General features: G+C 36.8%; 1 protein-coding gene across 2 annotated transcripts in view; it reads left to right on the forward strand.

Annotated features, from left to right (window-relative positions):
* Window positions 2,794–18,814, forward strand: part of LOC109840855 (caffeoylshikimate esterase) — a 25,540-nt gene continuing 9,519 nt past the window's right edge. Inside the window, exons 1-7 of one of the 2 annotated variants that reach the window (XM_020409654.1) lie at window positions 2,797–3,108; window positions 3,250–3,279; window positions 3,845–3,974; window positions 4,052–4,198; window positions 5,978–6,108; window positions 17,938–18,075; window positions 18,599–18,697. In XM_020409654.1, the coding sequence (XP_020265243.1) occupies window positions 2,857–3,108; window positions 3,250–3,279; window positions 3,845–3,974; window positions 4,052–4,198; window positions 5,978–6,108; window positions 17,938–18,075; window positions 18,599–18,697 (927 nt within the window). In that variant the 5' untranslated portion in view covers window positions 2,797–2,856. Of the gene's footprint in view, window positions 3,109–3,249; window positions 3,280–3,844; window positions 3,975–4,051; window positions 4,199–5,977; window positions 6,109–17,937; window positions 18,076–18,598; window positions 18,698–18,814 lie in introns of both variants that reach the window. The other variant, XM_020409655.1, reaches the window with a different exon arrangement.

The following is an 18,814-nucleotide window of genomic DNA, read 5'->3' on the forward strand; positions in this document are numbered from 1 at the left end:
ATTTACATAAGTTGATTACAAATATTTTAAAATAAAAAACATTCAATGTTACTATATAAATAATTTAGAAATATAGAATATTTTAAAACTAAATATATTCAATTTGAAATATAATTAATATTTAAATAAGTAAAGAGAAGAGGAGAGAGAGAATCTTTAGAGTAAGATCATAATATACCAATTTTAACTTGGACTTTTTCTTGAAAATTTCTCATTGAAAACTATAAAGTTAGAATAGAGTGTGGATTTTGAAATCCTAGTCCTAATAACAATCATAGACAACCAATAACACATTGAATTAAAATTAAAATCCTAGTCCTAAACCAATAATATATTAAATTCAAATCCAAATTGTAGTCTTGAACCAATAACATTTTAAATATAAATCAGAATCCTAGTCCTAAACTAATAACGCCTTCAATTTAAATTCAATTTTTAGTTCAAAATAAATAACACCCTAAATTGAAATCTAAGAAAAAAATCCAAGTCCAAATCTACAATGCTCAACCAACAACCATTGTACAATTCTCGTCGAAAAAAATTTACCGTCGATGTTATTTGATATCCAATTTACCCTTTGCCAAATTATAAATACCAAAAGAACGATGTGGCTATTTTAAATACCAAATTGATAAATGAGGTTCATTTTAAATTCCATATTGTAATATAACATGAAATAATTATATAAAAATCTTTTTAGTTATATGGTCTAACGTTATTCACGTATATAAGAAATGGTAGACATTCTCAAGGTAGAAGAGCTTTACTAAAAACATCTTGAAGGTCTAAGGTTGGATATGCGCTGGGCCGGTTTAGGCTTGTGAGCCAGCCCGATTGGACTTAAGCCGAGCCTGGTCTGAACATGGCCAGACCGGGTCAAAGTGGCCCGGTTCTACTTCTTTAATCCCGGGCTTAAGACTAGATCTAGCCTGACCCACAACCTACATAGTGTGTAGGTTGAATCTGACCCGGTCCAATGCTGTTTAGATCGCGGGTCGGACCATGGCTCACATTTTTTTCTTTTTAATTTTTTATCTTTTCTTGTATTAATATTGATTAAACTATATCTTTGTTTGAAAATAAATATCATCTCTTTGTTGTAATAGAAGCATTAACCATTAATATATTTTTAAAGGACTTGTTAACAAAGTCTTTATTCATGAGCATTGAACTTCTAATTGTAACAAAATAAAAAGTTGTATAGGATATTATTTAAGGATAAAAACAAAACATATAGTTGTATCACTTATACTCGTCAAACCATCTATAGGAAATAGCTATTGCAATAACTTTTTTTCCATTTAAACATAAATATATCATACGATTACTCATTGGAGGCCACTAACTATGAACTTTTTTCATATTTATTCTACTAAATATTATAATACATTTATTAATTTATTTGAAAATTTGAAATATATCATGAAGGCATAAAAAATGGAACTCAAAATTTATAATGAGATTATTTTGTCTCTATTTTCATGGTAAATCATATTTCCTACACTGATGCATACAACTAAGTTACAAACATTGAGTCTTTACAACGTAACTAACATTTAAAAGAGATTTTATTCAAATGAAAAGTTAATCTTAATTTCACATGTCATTGTATGTGCAAATACACTAATTATTTTGAAAAAGATTCAATTTTCTTTTTCTAAAAAAAGACACAAGTTACATCTCATTTCACAAAATAAACATAAATATGTATGAATGATAATGATCATCGGTTTTGTCACTAGACTATATTTTTCTTATCATATTAAGCAAAATGGCTACTAATCAATTTTTCCTAAAAATACTATTAATTCAAACACCAAGTGTTGCATCTTGCAAGAAAATAATAAAAGGAGGGCCATTATGGAAAAATCCCATAGAAAACTATGAAGAAATTTTCCAAACATCCAAAATAAAAAAAGTAGTTGTTAATTCTTCAACTCGACAAGCGACACACTATGTTTATATTTTTTATTTTAAAGATGGGCTGATTATGTGTCAAGCTGAAATTAAAAAAATATCATAGATCAGGACGGGCTGAGATGGGTGAGGCTTATTTCTTTGATCTCGGGAATAGAGTTGGACCCAATGCGACCGATGACCCGAGTACGTCATAGGTCGGGGTTGTGGGCTGAGTCGGATTGTGATCCATAACAAGTTAAGACAGACTAATGAGTGGAGTTGAATCGTGACAGGTGATAAGCTAGAGCGGGTCAGCCCGTGGGTCAACCCAGCCCTAGAAGGGTCAATTGGTGCAATCAATTCTCTCTTTAGAATTTGGGGGGCGGCGGCGGCGGCGGGAATCAAAATGGAAAATATAACAATTCGAACAAATAAAGACTTCTTCCTCAAGGGGCTGTTTGGTTGTATGTTTTTACCATGTAAAAGGATGGAAAGTGTAAAAAAGTGGGTCCCAATGTCAGCTTTCATCACTTTCAATTGTTTGTTTGTAGTTATGAAAATAGTGTAAAGTAATTTCATATGCTGATGTGGCTTGTAAAGTGATTTCATAAAAAAAGACATGATTTTAGGAGAAAGCTGACATTGAAGTCAGGAAAAAATAATAAAAAATAATTCCAACCAATATGATCATTTGAGTAGGGACCACTTTTTACACTTTCCAAACAAACAATTAAAGTTACATTTACAAACCAAACAAGCAATTTATGATTCCAATGGAATAAAAAACAAGCAAAGAAAAGTATAAAAATAAAATTGATGAGGTGGACAACAAAAAGTTGTTTCATAAATACACAACTTTACCAACAACAACCAAACAGCCCAAAAGGAAAAATTAATAATTCGAACAAATAAAGACTTCTTCCTCAGTCCACTTAGGTGCGACAAGTAACAAGCCCCATGGTAATCTCCCACTCCCAAGCTCTCCAATGGAAGCAAACCCTCCGATCACCGATCGTACGGCACAGATTTATCCAAATCAACAGCGTACGGACGGCCCCGATCGTGGCGGCGAGAAGGGCGGCGATCGAGGGTTTGAGCTACGAGCTTAACGCTATCGCCATGAAGAGCCTTGACTCTGCGACCGATCGGAGGCGAGTGCGCAAGGCGTTCGTCGATGTTCAGCAGAATCTCGATCATTGCTTGTTTAAAGTCCGATTTTTATCGCAGATTTGTCCTTTGAAATATCACCTATTTTTCTTGTTTAGGGTTTAAGTTGCAAGTTATTTCCAATTCTTGAGGAGTTTCTAACAGTGATATTTGCTTTTTTTTTCTTTTTTACTTATTTTGCAGAATGCTCCCGCTGGGATACAAGTGGCGGAGGTGAGTACGCTAAATTGATTTCAATATTTTTAGTTTGTTTTGTTGGAAAAATCTCGCTGTCAGTTCAATTTATTGCTAAGGAGGGTATTCATTTAAGAAATGATGAGAAAGAAACTTCACAACGGATAAATAATTAAACTTTTCTAATAGTACATCAAATAAGGTACAATTACAAATGTTTCATATGAGGAAGTATTCAATGTATCCTGCTATAATTGTGAACCAAAGGATATCAACACTTGGATCAATATGCAAACCGCTTATCTCTAAATCCAGTGATGCAAGGCTTGGTATCTTTTTGGCACACGTATGGTTTAGACGCACCGGATATTCTCTTAAAAGTGGTTCCAAATGCCTATAGACTCCCAAAAGCCCGAAATCTCATAACTGCTTCTTCATAAGGAAACACCTTCACATATAAGACTGTTATTTGTACATTTCCTAATAGTTTAAGTTTTTAGTTCAGCTTGTTGTAGAATTTTCTAGTTCAAGGGAGGTTACATTAGTACAGTGGCACACAATGTGTTTGTTGATTGTCCTGTATGAATATTGAACTGGTTTGCAGAGATATGAGAAAAATTCAATGGGATGGGAGATATTCTGGAAGAGTTGGTTGCCAAGTCCTGGCGTGGCCACCAAGGCCGCCTTATTCTTCTGCCATGGCTATGGTGATACCTGCACTTTCTTCTTTGAAGGTTTGCAGACCAGCTCAATCAATCCGGTTTGGTAGGGTAGTTCTCTGATTGATATTGACATGTTAAAAATGTTCCAGGGGTTGCGAAGAGAATAGCAGCTGCAGGCTATGCTGTTTATGCTATGGATTACCCAGGCTTTGGCCTCTCACAAGGCTTGCATGGCTATATTCCAAGCTTTGACAAGATGGTGGATTATGTCATTGAGCAATACACCGTCATCAGAGGTTCGTATTCTTTACCAGCTCGTTATTGGTCTTGTTGGCTTTTATCATCATCATCATCATCATGTACACCTAAGCCTTTCCCTATCATGGTAATTTTCTTCGAAAGATTGACCATGCTTTAAAACTACGTGTCGACATAATTTTAGCTCTCTCTGCTATTACCAGGTTCCAATGTCCTTGCGAAAGTACTTTGCCTTTCTCGATCTACCCATCTTGGTGATAATTCACCAAGCCATATGATCTTTTCTAGATCTTAAGTCCTTTGACTATATTAGAACTCTGAAATTGTGGTAAGATTTGAGGGTCATAATTTTATTTTCTCACACATGATGGCAAGTTGGGAGCAATGCTGGAACCTAGGCTATTCAAAGTCCTGTTTGTAAGTCTACTTTTGAAATGCATATATTATGGTGTTTGAACTTGAGTGGTTTTGTATTAAATGACCTCTTCTCTCGAAGAGGTTGTCCTATGCAATGAGAACAATCCCTGTTAGAATCAAACAAGCTAGGTTCTTCCATTAGGCATAACCAAGGTTTAGAATTGGTTTCCTATAAGAACAAATTGATCAGGAGAGAGAACCAACTATGATCAGTGTGTCCATGTAGATTACAGATATCAAATATAGGAAGCAACAAGTTGGATAAATAGTTTTTAGAATCAAGTTTGTCAATAATCTTAGTTGAGGATGTTAACAACATAGCAGATGCAGATTGTTAGACAGAGGAAAAGAGAATGGAACTGTTATGACAGTGTCTGTCGGCTAAGGTAGGGATTGCGAGAGGCACAGATTGCTGTGGAAAATTGAAAGAAAGAGATTGATAATAGAAAGTAAGACAATGAGTAGTGTTCCCCTGGTATGGTAACTTGAGTAGTCATTTCTTGTTTCTTTTAGTGCATGTGTTTGGTAACTAGAGTAATTGTGTTCTTCTTTTCCTTCAGAGGGGGAGGGGGAGAGGGGGAAATTGGTTTGATTAGTTGGTCTATGGTTTACATGAGACAGGAAGCCCTTGTTCATCTGCCAGGATAATTGCCGTAGTACCATATTAAAGTCCCTGCCTCTATACCAAAACTCTTAAATATGGCGAGAGTTGAACATTATAATTTATATTTCTAAAATTCCCATAGTTTACTCAATAATTGTAGCTGCTTTAATCCTAAAACATTCCTGCCTAGACTTGCATTCTACTAACTCATACAAGGAAACCTACCCCTGACTATTGTTTTCTATGGATAATGAGAGAAGCTTCACATACAATGTTAGGGTTTCATATATTTTAACTCCATTTCGGAGGTCCTACTGCATCTTCGACAGCAATAATCAAAATAGGCATAACCTTATGGCTGATAACCTCCTTATGAGTGAAAAAGTCCCGAGTTCCTGCTGCAGTTTCAATGCCTAAAGTTAACATAAGCATGACCTGATGACCAGGTTATTAGCGGAGGGTTCATGTTTCTATCCATAGATTAGTATCCTGGTGTTCAGATGTGTGTGCTGTAATGAAAATGCATGTTTTTTGATTTTATGTTTCTCTGGTAAGACAAAAGCATAAGAAGTCAACTAAGGTTACCTGCTTATATGGTGGCATCCTTATCATTTTGCTCTGCTTGCTACCTGCTTGAGGAATAGTGATGCTAACTCCTATAACAATAGCACCATTTGAATATTTACAAGAGGTTTCAAAAGATCCTTTCAAGTTATGCATCAAAATCATAATCCAAGCAGCCATTATCACTTGTAGGAAAATGAATAATAATCTTGAATAGTGGTTCTTAATACAGCAATGAAGGAAGTTAGAGGGCTACCCCACTTTCTATTGGGACAATCTATGGGTGGTGCAGTTGCTCTCAAGGTTCACTTAAAGCAACAAAAGGAGTGGGATGGTTTGCTTCTTGTTGCTCCAATGTGCAAAGTAAGTCTCCTAGTTTGCTGATCTTTTGACCTGATTACACCTGTGTGAAATTATCAACGCTTTACATGTTTATAGTATAGAATGAGCAATTCTTTTGCTTGCGTCTGGGATTGTCATGGTACTTATTTACCTATATATAATGCAGAAGATTTCTGTAATCACATAAGGAAAGGCATCATTATTGTTAGTAACATCTTTGTCTCTTTTGTAGTTAATATTTTACAAGTTTTTGAGTGCACATTATTTGCTTTTTGAATTGTTATTGCATTTGATATTTGCAAATAGTGTAGCAAGTTTCTGTGTTCACATCACATTATTAAATGACATCATCATTGTAGGAAACAGTTTTCATCTCTCGTGTTTTCTTTCGCCTAATATTGACTGTAGTTTCTAGGTAGAAGGGATAGGTTTCCAAATGTCAATGAATCTCCCCTCTGTTTTAATCTTAGTGCTCCAGATTGTGTTATATGTGTGAGAATTTAGGGAGCATTTGGGAACCATGATGTTTTCGCCAAAACAAAAACACCTTGTGTGATGAGGAACATAAGCGTAGTGTTCTGCTCGGAATGATTCTTTGGATAAACCAACATAAGAAAACACAAATATAAAAATTAGACACTTCCTTTAACAAAAAATAAAAAAAATCCAAATAATAGGCTTCACACTCGGGCACTTCACATGCCCGCAACTCACGTACCTAATACTAGCTGCAATTCACATATATGTTTTCTCACAAACATTTTTCTCTCCCCATAAATGAAGAAATACAATCCCTTTTATAGGAATAAAACAAAACCTAATCCTAACTAACACTGTTTTAAATATCGGCCGGTAATCGATATTATCGGCCGAGTTATCGGATTTGGGAGCTCTCCGATAGGATAACTTGGATTTTTAATCGGTTATCGTTTTTGGCAAGTTATCGGGGAGTTATCGGCGTTATCGGTACTTATCGGCCGATAAGTAATATTTTTTTGTCGGGATTATCGGCCGATAAGTAAGGCTATGCAATCGAATGGTTTCATCGTGCGGTCAAGATGCAAGTTTTGCTTTCTACAATTAATTAGTGATTCTAAACATGATGATTTACATTTTGGTATGTTTATATTTCATTAAGCATAGTTAGATTACATTTTTTAGTTATTATATTATATATATACACCATCTAGTATATCACTCCGATAAATACTACTTATCCCCAATATATCCCCGATTTTCGCTATCCGATAAGAATTTTGGTCGTCCGATAAATTCCTGATAACCGATATTTAAAACCTTGCTAACTAATATATAATAAATAACACATTCTAACTAAATAATCCTAAGTAACAAATTCAATCTTAAGTTCCTAACTAAAGATCTCAACTGAATGAATAATCAAATCCGAAAAAATAAAAGTCTAATTAAAATCTTCATCAAATCTTCTGCCAAATTTAGATCTAGATCTATCCTGCATCAAATATCTCATTCTTGAAGAAACTCATCCTTTAGTTTAAAATTGCATAGCATTGATAGATTTTGAATTATTGCATTGTCGATGATAAAAACTACAACAATGGTTCTCTTCGGTTCTGATACCAAATGATGATGAATAGAAGCATAGTGTTCTGTTAGGAATGATTATTTGGATAGAGAAAAATTAAAAAAATTCTAGTGTAGAAATTGTACTCTTCATTTAAAGAAAAAAGTTACAAATGATGAGCTTCATACTCGGGCACTTCACATGCTAGCAACTCACATGTCTAATTCTAGCTGTAATTCACATGCACGTTTTCTCACAAACATTTTTACTCCTTCCCATAAAATGAAGAAATACAACCCTTTTCTAAGAATAAAGCAAAATCTAATCCTAATTACTAGATAAGATCAAATAACACATTCTAACAAAATAATCCTAACTTAACAACAGAATCAATCCTAACTATCAGTTTTCTGCAGCTCGTTGGACTTTAGTTCGGCTCGTTTCAATTCAGACCCAGTTCATAAGTATGCTTTCAAAGGGTCATTTTAGTATCTACTTCAAAATGTGTAGTTTTCCAATTTATAATTTACTCAATAAAAGGAACATGCAAATGCTATAGGAAATTTATTTATCATAATATCTGAATTACAAAATAATATTCATATTTATTAATTTTCATGTGTACATCAATGTTGGAAATAACAATAACACATGATGTAACATTTTACCACCTATTATGGGTTAAAAAACGCAAAAAGATGTACCGCATAACGTAGGTTACTTTGTTTATTAATTATTATTTACATTATATATATATATATATATATTACATTATTTATATATATATATATATATATATATATATATATATATATATATAATATTCATAATGACTATGAAAACTTTCAAACATAACATCACAATTAGGAACAACATTTTTCATATTGTTTAATTTAAAAAACATAAAAGATGTTCATAATAATTTTAAGAATTAAGAACAAAATATATAGAAAAATATTTTAATAAAAATTCTCTACTTAATACAAGCTATGTAGATTTACTAGGAAGTATCACCATCGAATACTCAAATATATAAAAATATATAATCATAAATTTATAGGTTGTTCATATTACATCCATTTTATTAGTCATATTCATAGTTTTACAATCACATAATGATGTCACTAAAATATGACATTAAGACTTATCAAACAATTCAAAAGTAATTATTTAACTACTTCAAGTTTAAGAAAGAATATACTCTCATGTCTCTAAAACTTAATTTGAAATAATGTAAGTTATATTACATAACGCAATATAGCATGTTATGGTAACAAGGCTTTTCCCAATAATGGTATTATATAAAGCCATGTCCCTGTATCCTATCTTTTACAAATTTGTCGTGTCTGTATCTGCTCTCGCAACTGTATTTGTGCAACATAGTCCTTGACAAACATCCTATAAAATGTGGCCAAACAATGACAACTCCTGACCTGATATATATCCCTAGCAGTAGGCCAATCTCTTTAGGTTTAACACTGTGGAGTTTTGGGTGAAAATTAGGGTTATTCTCTATCATAGAGAGGTACCCATTTTATATAAGTGCACTATTACAAATAGGTCCTTATAACATTGACTAATTACTATCTAAATAACTCAACACTCCCCCTCAAGATGGGCGATAGACAATGTTACATTAAACGCTAGGCGCTCCTAGGCGCCGGACTTGGCGCCCAGCGCTTAGACGCCTAGGCGGACGCCTAAGCGGTTTCTGGGCGGTTTTTTTCTTTTCTTTTTTTAATTGTGATACTTGAAGAGATATATATATATATACTCAATCAACATTGCATAAATACAAAAATACCAACACATATGCTATCCAAACTTATTATTGTTCTATTTTGTAGGTAAAAAACAGCAACTTCATTCGTTATTGCTGCAACTATCACTACAAGGTGAATGCGGTGATCCATGTACAGTTGTAAACTTGTAATCTTTGAACAAATGCAATTGTAATCTTTGAACAAATGCAGTCCTGTTGGACAAATGTAATCTTTGAAGTTTGAACAAATGCAGTTGTAATCTTTGAACAAATGCAGTTGTAATCTTTGGACAAATGTAATCTTTGAACAATTAAACTTTGAACAACCTTGAACAACAAAAATTACTTATAAACTTAAAATGAACTTAAAATTAAACTTAAACAATTAAACAGCCCCATGATTACATATTTACTTTCTCTTTCAAAATTCTGAGATTTACAGTTTAAACTTAAACAATTAAACTTAATATAATATAAATATATTAAGTTAACATTTAATAAAAGTGGATTAATGTGTGAAAACATCGTTAATGTTGCATAATCTTGCATAATCTGTACATGTTTACGAGGTTTAAACATGAAGTTGTGTAATACAAATCCAAAGTTATCTGTGCAAATAAAAAAAAGGGGGAAATCCAAAATATCCAAAGTTATCTGTGCTAAGCGTCTTTAGTCCTTTACTTACAGAGGAGATGAAGACGAACTTGAATAAGAAGCTCCCAGTTGAAGACGAACTCGTAGACGAAGCTCCCAGTCGAAGACGAAGCTCCCAGGCAGTTTCGAAGACGAACTTGAAGAGTGAAGACCAATTCGAAGACGAACTTGAAGACAAACTCGAAGATGAACTCGAATACGAGCTCGAAAGTTGAGCTCGAACTCGAAGACGAGCTCCCAGGCAGGATCGAAGACGAGCTCGACGAGATTGAAGACCAGATCCCGGTTGAAGACGAGCTCGACGGGATTGAAGACGAGCTCGACGGGATTGAAGATGAGATTGAAGACTATATCATACTCTCTAGAACTTAATCCTTTTGTTAAACAATCAGCTAACTGCTCTTCTGATTTCACATATCTCAAAGTCAAAACTCCTCTATTCAGTTGCTCCTTGATAAAGAACCGATCGATCTCCACATGTTTGGTGCGATCATGCTGAACTGGATTGTTTGTAATATTAATCACCGATTTGTTGTCACACCAAAGTTGTAAGGAGTCTCTTCTAAACAAACGCAGCTCAGATAATATGTTTTTGACCCACATCAACTCGCATAGACCAACTGCCATAGCCCTGTACTCCGCCTCAGCTGTAGACCTAGCCACCACATTTTGCTTCTTGCTACGCCAAGATAGGAGATTACCTCCAATAAATACACAGTAACCTGTAGTGGACCTACGATCATCCATACAACTCGCCCAATCAGCATCACAGTAGTCCTCAATTCTCAGATGTCTAGAACTTCTGAACCACAACCTCTTTCCTGGGCTTCTTTTAATATATCCAAGAATTCTGCGAACTGCCTCCATATACTGCTCTCTAGGATCATGCATATATCTACTCACCACACTCACGGCATGAGTGATATCAGGTCTCGTATGGCATAAATATATAAGTCGTCTAACTAGTCTTTGATATTGCTCTTTACTCACTGGGTCACCACCCTCGGCACACATCTTAAGATTCTGCTCGATAGGCGTAGATGTAACTCTGCACCCCAACATTCTTATCTCTGAGAGAAGATCCAGAGCATACTTCCGCTGAGAAAGCACTATACCCTTTCGTAACCTTGCAATTTTAATTCCGAGGAAGTATTTCAACTGCCCTAGATCTTTAACTTCAAATTCCTCTCCCAATTTCTTCTTCAACCGTAGGATTTCTTCAACATCATCTCTAGTGATTACAATATCAACATAGACCGCCAGAATAGTGATACGAGTTTTGAAGTGCCTGTAAAACACAGTATGATCCCCATTACACTGCTTGTACCCCATACCGCAGACTGCCAACTTGAATCTGTCAAACCATGTCCTCGGAGACTGTTTTAACCCATACAAAGACTTCTTCAACTTGCACACCTTCCCAGCTAGTTTTAACCCATACAAAGACTTCTTCAACTTGCACACCTTCCCAGCTACTTGAGAAGTAGCGAAGCCTGGTGGAATCTCCCAACTTGCACACCTTCCCAGCTACTTGAGAAGTAGCGAAGCCTGGTGGAATCTCCATATACACCTCCTCTTAGAGATCTCCATGCAAAAAGGTATTCTTAACATCTAGCTGATGTAGTGGCCAATTAAAGTTGGCAGCACATGACACCAACACTCTAACAGTGCTCATCTTTGCTACTGGAGCAAATGTCTCGTCATAGTCAATGCCATACGTTTGACTGTAGCCTTTAGCAACCAATCTGATTTTGTATTTGTCGATCTTGCCCTCTGGAGTTTGCTTAACCGTATACACCCACTTAGATCCAACAACACGCTTCCCAGCTGGTAAAGGTGCCAGCTCCCATGTATCATTCTTCTTCAAGGCCCGAAGTTCCTCTTGCATAGCACTCAACCATCTAGGGTCTTGCTTAGCGATCTGCCAGTTGTTAGGTACAGACACTGAATGTAATGATGCAATGAATGATTTATATGCGGGTGGAATGGATGCATATGAAATGTAATTCGTAATGTAATTCGTAATGTTAGTATCTCAACTACCAAACTTAGCTGGAGGTTTTCTAGCATTGACTCTAGAGGTTCTGCGGGGCAAGACGGGAGTATTAGAAGTATCAGGGGAGAACTCGTTACCTATCGACTCAGGTGGAGAAGTCACTAGAGAGGAGGGACTTGGGACCAACATTTGTGGGCACTGGTATAGGCACAGGAGGCGGCTCATGCTGCTGTTTCTGTCTCTTCGTGTACACTCTCAGCTCCCCCTGACATTGACTGTCACCTCCTGAGTCGTCACCACTACTCGACGGTGTACCATCACTACTCGGTGACTCAAGAGGACATGGAATCATCCCAACCATGATGTCATTTTCATTCTCATTTTCATTCTCATTCTCCCCCTCTTTACTAGCATCAGTAGAGTCATCTCCAAACAAGGAACTCAACTCCGTCTTCTCCCCATAAAAAGGTTCAAACTCCCAAAAAGTAACATCCATACAGACAAACAACTTTCTTTCAGTGGGACACCAACACTTGTATCCTTTTTGGCTTGATGAGTAGCTAACAAAGATACATTTAACTGCTTGCGGATCCAGTTTACTCACCATTAATCTGTGATCTCTCACATAACATGTGCATCCAAACACTCTTGGTGGAACAACAAAAATATTCGAGCCCAAGAGCATCTCACACGATGTCTTCATCCCTAATACTCTTGATGGCATCCTATTGATCAAATAAGCTGCTGTCATGACTGCCTCACTCCACAAAAATTTAGGCACATTCATTGTCAATATCAATGAGCGGACCACTTGTAGTAGATGCCTATTCTTACGTTCAGCTACCCCATTCTGAGCAGGGGTGTCTGGACAGGTGGTTTGATGAAGGATTCCCTGATTAGAGATGAAAACGGCAAACTCCTTGTTAACATACTCAGTCCCATTATCTGTTCGGAGAATCTTCACCTGTACTCCAAACTGTGTCTTCACATAGGCCGAGAAGCCTTGAAAACATTTGTAAACCTTAGATTTCTGTTTCATCATGTATATCCAGACCATATGTGAATAACAATCAATGAAAGTAACAAACCATCTAAAACCACTAATAGAGGTAGTAGGACATGGTCCCCAAACGTCAGAATGGACAAGTGCAAATGATTCACAACTTCGAAGACCAATCATTCTATAAGTAGAACGAGTATGTTTTCCAAGTTCACAGGCATTACAAAATAACTCTTTTCTATCCACTTTCTTCATTAACTCAGGTTCTAATCTATTCATACTCTCAAAAGATAAATGCCCTAACCGGCAATGTTGAAGCATCGCTTCTGCCTCTGGTCCATCGCTAACAGTAGCAGCAATCATTGCAGCCTCCTTGTTCAAGTACTAAAGGCCATCACGCCTGATGCCAGTCCCAATCCTCCTCCCCGTTTCCTTCTCCTGGAAGACACACAAATCTCGATCAAATAACACGGCGCAATTTAATTGATCAATGAGAGAGCTAACTGAGAGTAAGTTAACTGGAAACGAAGGAACATGCAATACAGATGACAAGGTAACAGATGAAGTGCAATGGACCGAGCCAGTACCTCTGATGGGTTGGGATGTCCCATTAGCAGTCTGAACTGTCTCAAGATGCATATGCTTACTCGGATAATATAATGCAAACTCACTAGATGCTCCTGTGACATGCCTAGATGCACCTGAGTCTATGATCCAATCAATATGAGTTTTAGTGGATGCAAGTGCCTGAACCTGTGTACCTTTGTTCGCACGAGCATAACCAATGAAGTTACCAAAGCATGTAGTGGTATCCAGATCCTGGATGACTTGTCCCTTGCCCTTCGAACTCTCAGCCTGAAGCTTGAACAGACGTAGTTCCTCCAGTTCTGTTATTTCAGCTCCAGTCATCCCAACAGTAGTCTGGGACTCATCTGCCACAGCTAGGTGAGCAACTCCTCGGCCTACACGTCCCCTGCCTCCTCGACCTGCACGACCACCTCTCTGTCCTCTGCCCCCTCGGTTACCACCAGTGTTGCGGGGTTGAGGGCAATTGTAGCTGAGATGCCCTTTCTTTCCACAATTATAGCACTCTCTATCATCTCTGATATGAGCATCTGGAACCACCAATGCCGAGCGAACGGCAGGTGAGGCCTCACCTGTCATCACCTTCTGTCTGATCTCCTCTTGTTCCATCGATGCAATAGCCTCATCTAAGGAGGGGAGAGATGACAGATGGCACATTGCTGCCCTCCTTCCCTCAAACTTTGGGTTCAGGCCCTTAAGAAAACAAGCCACACGCCTGCGCTCAAGATACTGCCTCCCCAAAAAAACATCTGCTGGGTTTTGTAGTGATAATGGATCATTGTGATCCAAATCCGCCCATAAGTGACGTAGCTCTGCTGCATACTGGTGAACTGTCTTCTCTCATTATGTGGTAGCATCAATCTTCTCCTCCACTTCCATCATCATCATCACACTCCCAGCTTCAGAGTACATCCCCTCTAATGTCTTCCAGACATCAGCTGCACTTGAGATAGACTCCACCATCCCAGCTATGGTTGGAGACACAGAAGTCAACAACCAAGAAACCACAAGAGAATTAGTATTACTCCATGTGTTCCACTCAGCACTCGCCTTATTGTCCTGCTCAATGCATTCCCCCTTCACATACTTTTCAAGTCCTTTGATTCGAAGGTTCAGCAATGCCCTCCTAGACCAACTCAGATAGTTTCTTGTCCCCTCAAGCTTGATGTCATTCGGTAGCAACTTTACCCTCTCCATTACCTGTGCCGACTCCGATGCGGTCACAACCGACCTACTAGAATTCTCTTCTAGTTTGGTCTGAAATACCCTGGCCACCCGCTCCAGGATCTCCTTCAATTCCTGACTAGTCGCAGGCGTCCCCATCTTCACAGTTGATCCCTTAACTCAAACCCAACACAGGATCTTCAGCCTCCACTCCGAGGTTTTAGCTTCTTCTCTATCAGTCTACCCTTCTAATCTCTCTTTCTCAGCAGCATCAGGTGAGTCAGCCCTTCTAATCTCTCTTTTTCAGCATTTGATGAGAATCAAAGGGCCAAAGAAAAAATATGTTGGAGAATCAAAGAGGCTAGGACCGGACCTTCAGATCCCCAAAAAACCCAAGTTAGGGTTTTTCCAAATTAAAGAATGGCAGGAGGCGGAAAGGGCGGGAAAGAGAGACTTTGTCGGAGCGGTCGGGGATCTGGGCTTCGTCGTCTTCGTCGGAGCGGTCGGGGATCTGGGCTTCGTCGTCTTCGTGGAGACTTCGTCGGAGACTTGGCAGAAGGTTAGCGATGGCGTTTCTTCGTCGTCTTGAGATCTGGACTTAGTCGTGGGGATCTAGGCTTCGTCGTGGGTTTCGTCGGATCTTTATCTTCGTCGGGCTCTTCGAGAACACGATCCTGTGCGCGAGACCCGAGAGCTCCACAATCATGCCCAGCTCTGGAAGGCGCCGTCACATAGTTCTGATACCATGTGGAGTTTTGGGTGAAAATTAGGGTTATTCTCTATCATAGAGAGGTACCCATTTTATATAAGTGTACTATTACAAATAGGTCCTTACAACATTGACTAATTACTATCTAAATAATTCAACAAACACATTATCGGAATTTGTTGATATACCCTCATTAGAAACCATGAACTGGAGGAAGTTCATGAATTCAGACATGAAACTACCGGTTTCAAGTTGATATACAACTTCTCTCTACAAAAAGAGGCTAAAACGTTCAAAATAAAACGAATTCTATTTTGGGTAAGCAAAACGTGAGGATATCATCAAAGTAGATGATATAAACTTGCCCAAGTAAAGGACATGAGAACTGTTTCATAACCCTACAAAAAGTGCTAGGTCACTGGACATGCTAAAGAGCAGGACTGACCAATCATAGAAACCAATTATAATCTTAAAGGCAGACTTTCATTTGTTTCCTTTGGAGATATGAATTAATACCCACTTTGAGGTTCCATTTTCTAAAAGATGTTGATAGTCATCATATGCAATAGGTCATGAAGTCTAGAAATGAGATTCATACTTAACCATGATTTCAGTGTTGTAAAAAGCAGAAAAAAGCACTAAAAAAAGTGAAAGTGGCACCTTGCCACTCTGCTTAAGGCTGAAAGCGCTTTTGAGACGAAAGTGGCTTCAATGCAGTTCGAAGCGGCCCAACAGTGCGGTCGAAAAGCAGCTCAAAATAGCCAAAAGCAGCCAAAAGCAACACAAACACTAGTGTCAAGTGGTTGACTGCTTTGTGTGGTATTTTTCTATGTTTTACCTGGTTTTTTCCCATGATTACATGTTGTTTCTTCTGTTTCTTATAGAGGATTCTACTTGAAGTTTGGAAGAAACTTGGAGTAATATAATGATGATTGTAATTAATAGATATGTGTTTAATAGGTATCTTATTTAATAGGTATGTATTTAATATCATCAAATATGCATCTCTAGAAAATTTCCCTTTATTTTTTGCTTGTCTAACAAATTTTTTGATTTTCTCTCATTTCTATTGAATTTTATCGATTTTTGAAATTTCAATAGGATTTGGACCATTTTTTCTTGGCGCTTTTTCTTTTCACTTTGAACCGCTTAAGCCCCAAAAAACCTAAGCCGTGCCTAACCGCTTAGCTCTGCAGCTGCTTTCTGGTTTCCATAACCTTTCATGTCACGAGATCTATGACATATGCTTAAAATCCCTTGGGAATGAAATCCATCATGCATATTATCATTAAAAATCAATGAGAACAAATGAATCTCAGAAGAGTGTGCAGTTAGCTCCCTAGGAGCCTTGATAGTAGTGGCTACAATCATACACATTAGTTCTTCCTTTTAACTCTCTCGAAGAAATTGGTTCTTGTTAAAAATCTGGACAATCTTGTTGCCCATTTAATTTGTAATAAGTAATAACCTCTTTTTTACGGTTCTTTGAGTTTGGAAGGTGTCAACATTATTTTTTTAAAGAAATTCTTTATAAATTAAAATTTTTTTTCCTTGTAAAAATTTACTCACACAAACATAGATGATTTTCTCATATTGAACTCGTACCTTACAACTTCAGAATTGGGAAGAGTAAGATGTTAAGTTATGATCCATAAGATGAGACTGTTGTAGGGTAGAGCTATTTACAACAGCATGCTGTCCCATTCTGTGTGGGCATATGGATTCTTTTCATCCAAAATTCAGGCTGGAAGCAGATCATACACTATTTATTTTGCAATAGAGATTGATGAAAGTGATGATTAAGAGCGACAGGGTCAGAGTTGGTCATAGTTGGTCCAACCAATAGGACTAGTGGTAGACTTAAATGAAATGACAGCAGGAAAAAAGCCTTTATCCCAAAATTTTGAGTCAACTACTAAAATGAAACTAGATTATCGGGTAAATAATCTGACATTTGCTCTTCGAAAAATGAAGAAACTAATAACTAATAGCCCTTCTAAAAATGAAATAATTAATAGCCCTTGACAAGCTGAGAGGGGAAAAAAATTCATGCAGGTGGACCCAAAGATTTGGGATCAAGGTTTTGTTCTATATTGTTATTTCCAACTATGCCAATAACTTTATAAAGTGAGATATTTGTTCAATAATTCATGCAATATTTAGAGATAACTATGATTTGCTTTTATAATGTTCCCTTTGGTAAGCTCACATTGTTTATCTTCAAAACATGACTTTCATTCTGAATTAAAATTTTGTTTTATCATTTTTTTGGAAATGACATCCTTGAAAAACTCGGTAGATCTGTTACAATACTATACTACTATTTCTCATTATCCTCTTTTTTTTTCGGTTGCTTGAATAAATCCTTGTCACTTTTGGATTCTCTTTGAATTGATAGTGCAGTGAAATAAGATGCTAATGTTTCTGAATTAACAAGATTGCAGCAGATGTGACGCCTCCTGGACCAGTTCTAAATATGTTATCTTTAATGTCATACATTCTTCCTGAAGCAAAGTTGTTTCCACAAAAAGATATAGGTGATCTAGCATTCAGAGAAGCCCATAAAAGAAAATTGGTCAGTTTCTTCTTCCAACTATATTATTAAAGCTTTAAGAGTAACTAAAGTGGCCCTTTCAGCCTTTCTCATTCAAAATCTTAGATTTTAGCAAGCTCATAAATAGCTATTACCCTTTTGCTGTTCTGGAAATAGATAAAAACCTAAGTTTACCCTTTTAATAGCTACGTAGGACCTGCTTAAATGGAGAGGTAAAAAGATTTTAGCTTTCCTTCTTTGGAAAAAAAAGGAGAGATTTTAGCCGGATGATTTAGGCAGAAAATGAATCCAATACACTTTGTTATTATTAGTAATTTAATTACGATGTATAATTTGGGATGTATAATAATGTATAGTTTTTGAAAAGAAAATGGTGGTGTAGTACAAAATAAGCTCCAAAATCTCATGAAGCATCAATCACTAGAAGAACATTAGAGGGTGGCAGTAAAGTATGATAGTGATCAGAAAATTAGTGTTCCTTGGTTAATTTATCTAACCATTGTATTCAAAGCTATGCAATTGATAAATCTTTTCCAATGTGTAGGCTGAATTCAATGTGATCTCGTACTGTGACCAAATGCGACTAAAGACAGCAGTTGAGCTTATTAAGGCTACCCAGGATATTGAATCAGAACTGGAGAAGGTAAGCTTTCTTTTTCTTGATCTATGCATTTTTTCCCTTTTTCCTTCTATTATAGGGACACATATATTCATCTTTACTAAATATGTCAGTCGAGTATAAATCAAAAGGAGAAGTAAT

The sequence above is a fragment of the Asparagus officinalis genome, chromosome 5 (assembly GCF_001876935.1).
Source record: "Asparagus officinalis chromosome 5, Aspof.V1, whole genome shotgun sequence".
NCBI classification, from domain to species: Eukaryota; Viridiplantae; Streptophyta; class Magnoliopsida; order Asparagales; family Asparagaceae; genus Asparagus; species Asparagus officinalis.